The sequence below is a fragment of the Ctenocephalides felis genome, unplaced genomic scaffold (genome assembly GCF_003426905.1).
Source record: "Ctenocephalides felis isolate EL2017-DRISC unplaced genomic scaffold, ASM342690v1 CF-g0.4_SCAFFOLD_01492, whole genome shotgun sequence".
Taxonomy (NCBI): Eukaryota; Metazoa; Arthropoda; class Insecta; order Siphonaptera; family Pulicidae; genus Ctenocephalides; species Ctenocephalides felis.
The window spans coordinates 41,686,156-41,699,850 of record NW_020537646.1 but is presented as its reverse complement, the minus strand read 5'-3'; the positions used below and the strand labels follow the sequence as shown (position 1 = coordinate 41,699,850).

Here is a 13,695-nt window from a genome sequence, read left to right as displayed (position 1 = left end):
ATTTCAGCAGTCGACTGTAAAAGTCAAACTGTAAGAGTTACTGTAAGAATAAACAGATAATCTCTTAAAATTAAAGTACAAAGTCTCAAAAAATTATACTACCACTATATAGAGAACTGTGAGAGTGAATAGATAATCTACCGAAAGTGAAGCAAAAAGTATTAAAAGATTCATACTACTGCTATATAGTGAATTGTAAGAGTGAATATATAACCTACTAAAAGTGAAGCAAAAAGTCTTAAAAATGTTTATTGTAGATTAATAAATTACATTTAAAGTTAAATATATCCACAGTAATTAAAGTAAATGGCGTTATATTTTTTTTTAAATGGTTAAAACCTAAAAGTCGTCAAGACTGGTTTTGAAAGTTTAGTTGAACAAACAAAACTTTTATAATTGGTAGTTAATAAAGATTTAATCTAAGCATATTATAAAAATTTATACCATCATAATATTACAGAGTTTGTCTGTTTTACGTGTAATATATGAAAACAAAACTTAAACAAATACTACATAAAAATTAACAGTTTTCCATATTTTTTTTAACATGGAAGAATTTTCAGAACATGTGCAGGTAGCTCTGAAGCAATTAATAGCTAAAAGTGGCATCAATAATTATGAAGTTAAATTATCACCAGCTTCTAAAAAAGGAGATAATTATTTAGGCACTTTATATAGAGTTGAAATTATTAGTACGGATAACGATAAAGACACCAAGTTAAATTTAATTTGTAAAATTCCATCATCTGATTGGGGCTCCGAAGACAACTGGCAAAAAATTCATATACCATATGAAAGGGAGGTGTATGTTTATAACGTGATCTTAAAAAGTTTTGAAAAATTACAAAATGACAAAAACTTAAATGAAAATCAAAAGTTCGCTTCATATGCATTATGTCATGTTGCCAGCGATGTAAATAAGAAAGAATTTTTGATTTTGGAAGATTTGCACGCCAGAAATTTTGTAATGTTTGACAAAAGAAAAAAAATGGATTTTTCTCACATAACGTTAGTTGCAAAAGGATTAGCTAAATATCACGCATTAAGTTTTGTCATGAGAGATCAACAGCCTGAAAAATTCCATAAAATTACTCAAATCGACTCAGCCATGTATGATATGACCGGTAGAGAAGCCTTTTACGATTTATGCGATTTTGGACTGAAACAAGCCTTGGAAGCAATAGATGACGGAGGTATCACAGAATTTCATGAAAATGTGAAGAAAATCAAAGATAATTGTGAAGAATATATGGAAAGTTGTTTCAATGCAACGGGTTCTGAAAATTATAGAGTTCTTTCACATGGAGATTGTTGGAATAATAATATGATGTTTAAATATCAGGTATGATTTAATTTAATTTGTAAGGATATTACTTTAACTTTTGAAATCAAAAGCTTGAAACATTTTTTAGAAACGGTTTTAACAATTCAACAATGACATTAATAAAAAAGAAGATTTAAATTCAAATGGTTAAAGTGATTGTTAGATGTAATTTTTATACAATTTGAATCGAATCTCTGTAGTAGGGTAAAGCGGGGGCGGGGCTTAAAAGTCCGAGGGTAAAAGTTCCCATCACCGATATCTCAAAAACAAGTAAAATTATAAATTTTTTAACAACAATTTTTTAAAGTAGAGGGCAGAAGATGTATAATCATTCATCGCCTTAAATCAAGCAACATCAGGAGATAAACGAAATAAAGAAAATCCATAGCAAAAGAATTTTCTATCGTTGCAAGCACTGTTGTATTGTTTACGTGACTTTAATATAAATTTTAAGTATACGTTATTTAATTGTTTTATGAAATGTATTGTCAAACGTTTTTATATATAACCCCTATAAAAGCTTACAAATGACAAACTTTACCTTTACCCTTACAAAGAAGTAAACAATAAAAATAGTAAACTGAGTTAAAAAAGACAATTTTACAAAATGTAAATTAAACTATAGTTTATGACTAAACTATAGTTTAGTAGTGTATGACATCGTGCCTTAAGGAAAATTGCTAGAACTTTCCATACCGTAACAAAATGTTTGAGGAATATTAATTGTTTTCAAATAGATTATTATAAATTCTGAAATATCGTCTAATATTTATAAGAATTAGATAAACTAAATTATTAAGTTAAAAATGATTTACTTAAAGTATTTAAGTGAGCTTTAGAACTTTAACCAAAATTAAAATTGAAACCTGAATTATTTTCTATATACAAAAAAAATTTCAAAAACAATTGTTTTGTCAACACAAGCAGAAAGTTTTTTGAATCATTCAAATCGGATACTTATATCTTTCAAAAACTTCCATTTTTTGCACATTTAGTATCTTCGAATTAGCTGGACCTGCTTTTGCAAAAAACTAATCACCACTTCTTCCAATCATTATAAATTGAATTTTTCGTTTCGGATGCTCCTTTCTCTAAAAAACGCGATTTCTATTTTCTGCACTATTTGCTCTTTATCTCCGTAACGGCTGGACCTGTCTTTGCCAAAAACTAATAGGCGCATCTCCCTATCAATAAGAATCTATTGTTTTTTGAACCACTCAAATCGGTTGATCCGTGCGTGAAACGAAATCGTGAACAAAAAAATGCAGACATACATAACATACACACACATTTTTTGAGAAAATGTTCATAAATCTTCAAAACGTGGAAAAATGCAAAAAATTTCATTTTCGATTTTCGGCCCATTACTATAACTACCCTAGGGAATGTCAATAAATTATTATTCGAACTCTGCTAATATTTGTGATAAAATACCAGAACTAGTTTATATACAGATTTATCTCTGCAAAAAATGTATCTACTAATGAAATTTATATTCTGCATTGGTTGAATAAAGTAGCCATTAATTCCTAAAATTGCTTTAAAATTAAAAATAATACATTAAAAATTTTACCTATGAGGTAAAAAGAAACAGATGACAAAGTTTTAAAAAATAGAAAAAAACACATTTCTATAATTAGAAATTAACTGGAAATTTTACTAGATACTAGTTGATTGTTTGACACGTGTAATGCGTTGTGAATTAATTTATTTGGTTTACTAAATTGGACCGTTGTCCCCCGTTCTATCCTATATTATTTTTAATCTTCAAATTATTGCAATTGCTAATCTTATTTTCATCAAAACCTCTTATGATCACATAGTAAAATGATTACAATTCCAAAATTCTCAAATGATATTGTGTTTTAATAATGTGTTTTATTTATTTCACAGGATGGTAAACCCGTTGAAATTTGCTTCATCGATTGGCAAATAGCAAGATTCGTATCTCCTGTATTGGATTTATTATATTTCTTCTACCTCAGTACTGATGAGGACATGCTAAACAATAAAATATGACTTATTTTTAAATGTCTACTATACTGAACTCAAAAATTTTGTTCAACTTTTAGGTAGTGATTTAAATAAATTATATCCGTATGAAATATTTCAAAATGATCTCAAAAAGTTTGGACACTTTGGAGTAGTTTTATGTAGTTTTGCTCTAAATTTCATTTTCGCGAATACTGAAACAGCTCCAGATTTTCAAGACATGACTAATGCATTCGATGGAAATGGATCTTTACAAAAGTGTTTAGAATTTAAAGATTTAGCAACAAAGAAACGATTTCAAAAGATAATGCGAGATGTTATTCAGCATGCAGCAAAAAAAAATTATATTTGAAATTTAAATAAATTTTTGTTATGGATCTAGGTATCGATCTGTCCATAATTTAGTTCAAATATCTAAGCAAACTTTTGTGAGCTAAAATCGTGCAATTATATATCATTTACACAAACCAACATTCATTTATCAAATACACAAATTCTAATATCTAGCAATAAACAATAATGTTGATATATATAAAATTATAAATTGTTCTATAGATAATAGTAAGATTATTTTATAAAAATGTAACAATATTGTTAACATAATTATGCAAAGATACTACTGGCGTAATGATCGAAAAAGAGTACATCTTGTACAGACATTTAAGTAAAAATAAAAATAAATACATCATATAACAATTTTGAATAATGTTCATTAGTGATATGGTAACACTCGTGATGCACATATTTATAAGTGTCAACCATTATACACATTTATATAATGATAAATTATAAATATTATATTTTTAATAGCATTAAAAATATGAATAATATTTAAAAACAATCATATAATTAAAGTCATATATAATTAAGTTCAAATATGACATGATCGGTTTGTCATTGTAATTAGCATTTAGAAATGAACCTTCATTAGAGAAATGAAGTAATTGCTGATTAATAACTTCTTTAATATTCATTCACACAGTGGATTATGTAAAACAACGCCTAAACAAATATTTTTTTCGCAACTTCACTCATCATGTAATTGTGTTTGAATAACTTCATGTAATTAAAATTAACATACATTCATTGACTGATGGTATTTTTTTTTACTTTTTCGCTGGCGATATAATCTCTTTCTTTGATCAGCTGTAATATCTGTTTTGCCTAAAACATATTTTCCATTTCAATAACTTCAAACATTTAAAAAAACTACGAATAATATAGAAATAATTGCAATAAACTTATGTTTCATACACGGCGCCAATGCTGCATTTGTTTTATTGTAATTATTTACGAGGGACAGGGTAAAATATTCTTCTGATTCAGGCATTTTTCATTAATGTAATTTTGAAATGTTTATTTATCTATGCCGATTTCCTTGTTGATATCGGTACGCATACAACGTCGAAGAGAGTACGCATACAACGACAGATCTCTATTTACATACACGACGACTAATCACAATCGACCTGTATAAAAATGATATCATCGAGAGCGAATGACGAATCAATGGCAATCTACTCTTATCTTATCTTATGTGCCGTAACGCACATCTGTTGCATTTGTACGGATTAACACTCTAGTCGCGCCTAAAGAAGTTTTATTCCAAAAATCCGCAGCAATGTAAAATAACTAAAAAAATACTATCGTCGATATTATATATTTAATGTCATTTATTATTATTTTGCATTTATTTTAATGTATTCACAAGAAATTTTTTTGTAATATTTCTTTATTATCAACAATTACATGGCAAATCTTCATTTATCATCAAACTCATGAAAGCGCTTTGATAACAATGACTTAGCATTTCGTAGATAATAATTAAACACTGTGTAAATATAAATTAATTGTCACAATTACTAAGCATATCGTCAACTATATCTATAATCACTGTAATGAATTATATTCCAAGTTTTATACTAGGTACAAAGTTTTGGGTATAAAATAATGACTAATATTTTTTTGATTATCAACTATCATGTTCTGAATATGAGTGCCTTTGTTTAAAACTATCATGTTTCTGAATATGAGTGATGCTTGTTATAAAAGTTATTGCAACTTTATTTGAAGTTATATTATTTTTCTATAAATTATTCTTTTGCATTTTAAGTGTTTGTAAAATTATATCAACTCTAGGGGAGCTAGGGTTTGATTGTAACAGTTTTTGTTTCAAATTAATATATCTTGTGATCTGCTGAGCTAGATTGCAGTATCATTCCGTTAACAAATCAAAAATAATTCTACAACTTTTCTCATTATTTCATGAATGATCATTTTCTAGAAAAAATACGATGTTACCCCCCCCCCAGTGTTTGGGGCTAGTTCAAAGTGTGTTCAGACAAGTAGTAAAGATACAATAACGATAATTTATTTTTCAATTAATTTTTAGAAAATTGATTTGTTTCTATGTAATTTTTTTCATAAATGCACGCGAATTATAATGAAAATAAATAAAATGTCTCTTATAATACATTTTCATCATAAATCAACGTAAACTGCAACTATTTCATAATATTTATAAAAGACATCTTTCAAAATAGTTTACATTTGTCAATATCTTACAAACCAAATTTCACCCAGTTTCACTTGAATCTGGATAATCCTTGTCTGTTAAAACTAGCCCCGAAGCTTTGTTTCAACTAACCCCAAGGGTGATTTTTTCACATTACTCATAAAAAAATATTTTAATATCTTTAAAGATTCTATTGAGAAACGTTTGTTATTAATTAGCCTCTAACACTCGTACATATACTTTTATAATTCAAAACCTCATCATCAATCATAATTCATGATAGGATAAATAGATTAGACCAATGTATGAATGTAGAAATAAATAACGTATAATAATGACTTTTTAATAAATATATACTATGTATAAATATTTTGTACGGTCCCTTATACTAGAAATTTCTGCCATAATAAGATATACAAAATGTATTAAATTTGAAAAAAAAAATTGACAACACTAAAGAAATGTTCTTCAAATAAATTCTTTTAAGAAGCGTAAAGATAATCAAGGAAACATGTAAATATATGAAAAAAAAATCCGAAAAAAGTTTCATGAATTTTTCAAGTTGATATAAAATATCAATAAAAAAGTGTTCATCTTTCAAATAAACATGGACCATTAGATTATAAAACACTACATTATTTTCGTCAATAAAAAAGAGGTGTCAAACTCGAGGTTAGTTATGTCTCTACAGCTCGGTAGATGTTTAAATAATATAAATTGAAGTTAATTTCTACTAATTCTTTTAAATTTTGAGGTTTTCGATATCGAGGATATTATGACAAAACCAAAAAAGTATTTTAAGTGCACGGCATCATGCCTTAAGGCAAATTGCTGGAACTTTCCGTACTGAAAATTAAAAATTTTGAAAGAGCTTTAAGCTAAATACATTTTTGACTATTTTGTATTTTTTTTAGAAAATCTGACTTGAAAAATTTGATTTTTTTTTAAATACTCAATTTTTTTAAAGCCAACGCGATACGTAGCTGTTGTATGGCTGGCGCGTAAGCGCCGTGTCGCACTCTAAGGTAACGTTATAAATTCTGGTACGGTACCTATATAAATGTAAACAAAATGTACTAATTATTAAATTTTCTATAATTTATCTCATTGGATCTGCATAACCGCATTTCATTCTTTCATTTCATCAATACAAGTAAAATGTTTTTTGAATCATTCAAATCGGAGGATCCATTCTCTTAAAAACTGAATTGCCAGTTTTGGCACTTTTGGGTCCGTATCTTCGAAACGGCTGAACCTGTCTGTGCCAAAAACTATTCGACTTGACTCCCAATCAATAGGAATCGAATCTGAATAATTCAAATCGGTTGATCCGTATTATCGAAATCGTCGACGAAAAATTGTATCCAAACATGCACACACACGTACATCAATTTTTTATAAGGTATGCCAAAATATTCAGAAACCTTTGAAACGTAAAGATACATAAACTTTTTCATTTTCGATTTTTTGCAATAACTATAACTTCACTAAAAATCATACATTTCAAAATGTGGAAAAGCCACATAAAAACAAAAAAGCAGCAAATAATGATCAAAATGAAAAAATTTGATTGACTATTGCGTAAAAAGTCTAAGCTCTCTGTTGAAAATAAGTTGCTGCTATATAAATCAATTATTAAACCAATCTGGACCTGCGGAATTGAGCTCCTGGGGATGTGCTTACAAATCTAATATAGCTATAATGCAGAGAACTCAGTCAAAAATTTTACGTACAATTCTTAATTCTCCGTGGTACGTGACAAATGAAACCATTCACAGCGACCTCAACATGAAAACGGTGCAATTAACGTTCAAAGAATTCAAGGAAAAATACAAGCGCAAACTGGACTCATATTCGAACCCATCTATAGTTGACATTACTCAACCTTTTGGCATGAGGAGATTGAAACGACAATGGCCTTTAGACTTAGTCTTAGATTAGGTCTAATATAATATCATATTAATTGTAAAACTAAGAAGTTCTCATTGGAGTTCTTCTTAGGCATCGCTCTTAAATATTGTCATTTTAGCTCATAGAAATCTTTATGTATTTCAGATTGCTAAATAAAACTGAGTTTAAAAAAAAAATCAAAATCATTGTTTTCAGATTCATTATTTTTAATATCGATGCTATATTATTCATTAGCCTCCAAAAAAATTAAATCGCCGCTTGTAGAGTAGTATTGTCAGTATCGAATCAAGGAATATCTTATTAGATTGTGTAACGAAATTGAAGGCCATATCATACAGCATACCTACATCATTTATAAATTCTGTCAGTAACGCTCGTGCTATTTTCAAATCAACACATATTCTATCAAGAGCTCGTATCTGATAAAAGAATTGGTTTTAATAGAGTAAATCACTTCTTTAATACATAAATACTCATATTAATGATTCGTATAACATAAAAACAAAGTGCATCTTAAAATGTTTATTTTATAAATTACTCTTGAACAAGAAATGTAAATAATTGTATACTTGAAGAGACTGGGCAAGAAAAAGAAAAAAACAAGTAATGTACAGATAATTCAGAAAATATATACTTTTATTCTTTTTGCAACTTTTGTGAAAACGTTTGAGAACAAAAAATCTGTTAAATAGTACCATTTACCATATATTGCTTACAATTAGTTCCCGTTAAAGTTGAAGTAATTGTGCAAAAACTGAAATGAAAACTTTGGCTCACCTTTACTTATCAGATGTTTCTGAACATTTTGACATATCTTAGAAAAACAGACATACTCGTATGTCTGTGTGTGTATGTATGTGCGGACATAATTTTTCGTTCACGATTTCGGGCGCACTGATCCATCGATTTGAATGATTCAAAAAATATTCGATTCCTGTTGATAGGGCTGATTAATTTTTGATAAAGACGATAAAGAAGATTTCTGACTTAAAATACAATAGTTCGTTAGTTTTTGGTATATACATATATTGCAATAATGTTGGCACGCATGTAGATGGAGCAGTGAAGTTAAGAAATTTCCGTATTTTACGTTTGTCATATCATATTTACATTATATTAAATCTAGTTTCACGGTAAAAAAAGTTAAAACTAGTGGTGTATGGCATCGTGCCTTAAGGCAAATTCCTGGAACTTTCCGTACGAAAAATTATTTTTTAAAAAAGATCAAATATGTTTTAAATTTTGAAAAAAACTTTTGTTTTTCTGCGATTACTATAACTTGCCCTATGGGAAGTTAAAAATTATGACCAATTTCATTAATACATTTTGTTGCCCAAAAATTACATATTTTAATATGCTTCATTTGTTCAATTTTTTGTCAATTGCTCGACTTTAAGTGCGCTTAGGTACTAATTGCCATGAGTTACATTTCAGACTTTTGATATTATTAAAGTATTCCATGAAATTTATAACTATTATATCAACCAATTATTTATTAGAAGTGAAAATATTTCGAACATTTTGCATACAATGAACTGCTTTATTTTTATATATTATAATTTTAAAAACGTTTTGAAATAATATTGTAGATCTAAACAAAATCGTTGCGGCTATATCAAACAAGTTTGTAAATCACTACTTAACAGGACAAAACTCTATATTGTGTAAAAAAGTTCAGGTTTTAATATAAATATATAAATAGATAAAGTATAACAGATTTGACATATATATAGATAGTCAATACAAATTAAAGATTTGCTGAATCGAATCGACTGTATCAAACAAATATGCATATATACATATACATACATACATACAATTCACATAAGCAAATTGCAAAAAAGTTTGGCATCGACTTTTGGCAAATTCAGTAATTTATTCTAAAAATTTTCAAATTATTTTATTAGCCAATTCAGTTTTCAGTTTAACAATTAATGGCTCTGCATTTTAATTATTAACTTTATATTATAGGGTAAAAGTATGGCGTTACTACAAGATCATGTACAAAAGGCGGTTCAGAACATCATTCTGGAACAACAAATAACTAATTATAACATAGAAGTAACACCAGGTTCAAATGCAGGTGATAACTACGGAAGTACTATATATCGAATACAAGTGAAAGGTAGAAGAAGTAATGGAGATACTACCTTAAGCCTTATTTGCAAAGTGCCAATAGCAACTTGTAAGGTATCACAATCTTTGGGCTTTAAAAGAGAAATACACACCTATAAAAATTTGTTAAAAGACTTAAAGCAGTTTCAAGAAGAAAAAAAAATCCAATTTATAGATGGTTTTAATACTTCCATAAAATGTTATGATGCTGACGACACAATTGGTAAGGAATACATAATCTTTGAAGATTTAAAACCACAAGGCTTTACAATGCTGGCTAAAGATGTCTATATTGACAAAATCCACGCACAGCATGTGGTAAAAGAATTAGCAAAGTTTCATGCTATCAGCTTTGCAATGAAAGATCAAAAACCCAAAGAATTTAAACGGTTATCAAATTTACCAGAAGTTATTTTCGAAATTATAGGAGAACAGCCACTTAACAATTTGTGCAAATTGGCTTTAGAAAGAGCATTGAACTTGTGTGCAGAAACTATAAAATGATATTCAGAACCTACTAGACAATTTGCCTGATATTCTGAGAACAGTATGAGTGAAAAAGGATCGGAAGATTATTTAGTTATCACTCATGCAGATTGCTGGAAAAATAACATGATGTTCAAATACGAGGTAATATTCATTTTTTATTTTCAATTATAAAATTACACAGACTTGCAGTTAATTCCGTAAATTTACTGTAATTTTTCTTCAAATTTGAACTAAACTATTTGAACTGAATCTGTAAGTTTTACATATATTTTATTGATGCTAAAATGATGAATTAATTTGCAATCACTGTGAAAAATGACTAATAAAAGGGCATGCGAGACTGCAAAAGCAAGGTTGCCGCAGGTTGATTTCAAATTTGTTCAGATTTATTATGAATTGCAGGCGCCGTTTATCCCAGCTTTTATCAATTATATTATAACTAGATGACCCGACAGACATTGTCCTGTATCCACATCTACATTTTTTAATATCCTATACTAATATTTCCCGTTCAGTTTAAAATAATAATTATTGTTTTTCGAATTACTATTTGCACCAATATATAAGTGATGTTAAATGTAGAACTGCTTCAAATAAAATTATTTTCAATTCCCACACTTAACACTTTAATTACCCCTTCAACAAATATTAAAATATGTTCAATAAAATTGTATATTATATATTATACATTGCAATTTATAGAACAAATTTATTTCCAATAGCTCAATTTATTTAATGCCAAGGATTATCCAATATTTTTAGTCATACCTGTAGATTGGATGTATAAATGAATGATTTTTGTTTATTCACGACTAAAACATTGATTTTTCAAATTTATTACACAAAAAATCATCGTCTGCCTTTGTGATTTATAGCATAAGAGGATGATGAAGTATTTTAACAGTATAACAAATTTAGAAAGAATTAATATATAGCATTCGCGGTAAGGTACAATATCACCTTGAATTTTTCTACCCAAATAATTGCTTCAATAATGTTGCTTTGTATTTTTATAATTTTGTACCATATTTTAACTGGCTTTTAGTAATTTTAATATCTAAATTACATTTTTCTCACTAATAATTCAATATACATTATTTCTTGAGTTAATATTTGAGTGAATTAATTTGTCAAATCCTGTTCACATGCGCTCCATTCAACTTACGATCAACAAATTATTGCAGTAAATAGAGAGAAAAAAACGTGCGCCTTTCAAATTTTTTACTGTGCTCCAATTTGCTTGATATTTTGGAAATAGGCTAATCTTAATCTTAAGTTCAGAAGCAAAAACAATTTGCATTCCTTCACCACCCCCGGCATTAATTGGGTCATTTAATTCTAATTTTAATCAGAACTTGTAATATACTATTTTAAAGGTAATTAAATGAGTTACAACTTTCTCTATCATAATTTTGCCGTAACTTCTCTTATATTGAAACGGCGAAGGATTAAAGGACTCGAAGACACTCTGATTGGACAGCCGCGCACTCTTTAAACAATCATAGCTCTATCAATATTTGTGTAACAGAAAAATAATAAAAGCAATAATTAGCCGAAAAAGACCTTGACTTTTTATCTATGTACCTTTATACGTATCTTTTATTCTGTCAGAGATATAATAATGAGAAATTGGTTGTTTTTTTTAAATAGATTTTTTATCATCATGACCTTTTTGAAAATCGTGTGTACTAAAGTTGTGGTATTTTCTAGAATTCTAGATTTAGGAAAATCTAAATTAAGAACATACGAGTAATAGTTTAGGAGGATTGATCTTTCATACCCCATTACAAAAGAATTTTATATATATACATATATATAAGATATACAAAATTCTATACCAATCGCTAATTCTCAAATTTGAATATACTCAAATTCAGAAACCAGAAAGATTTAAGCATATTTTTGAAACAACATCTTTATCTTGAGGCTTTTATAATTTATTACTTAGCTATACAACTGATGGCACCACTTTGATTTGCATCTAAATTTGACTGTACCAATATTAGAAAATTTTAATGTTTGTATACAAATGTGTGTGTTTGTATACAAATGTTTAATGTGTGTTACAAATAAATCGAAAACCAAAGTGATATTGGATTAAAACGTTGAATTCACAATTTGTCGATAATAAGAATTTAAAAAACGTCAATAGATTATTATGAATATTTTTAAGTGCTTCGTATACTTCCTTGTGTCTGTAAGCTGATAATTTGTAGACGTACATAATGGTAATTTTGGTTTTGTTTTTCTAAATAATTTGAGTCAGAAGACTGATAGATAGTAATATAAGTCTTTGAATCATTACATGAAATGTTCAAATATTCACCAATAATTATTTTAAATTCTTATTATAGAATGGCTGCCCAAAAGAAATGCGTCTGTTCGACTGGCAAATAACACGTTTAGCTTCACCCGCCATGGACTTATGTTATTTTTTCTACATAAGTGGTAACGACGAGTTAATCGAACAGCACTTTGATAATCTGATGGAGATATACTACGAACAACTCAAAAAATCCGTAAAATTACTGGGAAGCGACATTACCCGCCTGTATCCCCGATCGATTTTGGAAACTGATCTCAAGAAATTTGCTGGATTTGGAATTATATTTTGCATATTTGGAATGAATGTACTCCTTGCTGAAACTCCTCCTGATATGGGCGATATGTTTATTAAAGCAAGCGAAGAAAATTCAGAAATGAATGCCTCAGTAATCTTAATGCCGAAGCACAAGAAAAATTTGCCAATAGAGTCAATATTATAATCAAACAAGCCAAAGTAAAGGGTTTGTTTACATAATACAAATAGCATTTAGAAGGTTTAGAAAGGTTTAATAATAACTAATTTTGTACATAAGATAAGTGAATATTAATAATGATATTATGATTTTTCATTTTATTGGGCGCGTCGAATTTGAAAAATTTGCTTTGACATTGAACAAGAATAATTTCTTAAAATCAATTAAAATATTGCCATTCAATTGATTTCACAGTCTAATATATCATTGAGATTAATACAATTGTAGAATTTAAAAAAAATTATTTGACCAAATAAATGCAAAATTCCAATTTGAAACATTTACATCCAATATGCAGAGTAGGTATATCTACATATTACTAGAAGACTATCAATAGCGCTTATATGACACTGGCTTTGAAATTTGACAATATAATTATGAAGATCGATCAATTAAATATTTAGGAATTAAATATTTAAATATATCAATTTTTAGTTTATTTCCTGCATTTATTTTTAACTTATTGTTATCAATAAAGTATAAATAAAGACTGTTAATTTGCTAATATAATCTCACAAATTTTTTCATATAATAGTTTAAAATATGCACTA

The 13,695-nt window shown here is 27.9% G+C and overlaps 1 protein-coding gene across 1 annotated transcript; it reads left to right on the top strand.

Annotated features, from left to right (window-relative positions):
- The first annotated feature begins 480 nt into the window (after window positions 1-480).
- LOC113371248 lies at window positions 481-13,111 on the top strand. Its single transcript, XM_026611883.1, has 4 exons — window positions 481-1,342; window positions 9,714-10,339; window positions 10,406-10,487; window positions 12,701-13,111. Exons 1-4 carry the CDS (start codon window positions 548-550, stop codon window positions 13,109-13,111), a joined length of 1,914 nt encoding a protein of 637 aa, XP_026467668.1. The 5' UTR covers window positions 481-547.
- Window positions 13,112-13,695: the final 584 nt, after the last annotated feature.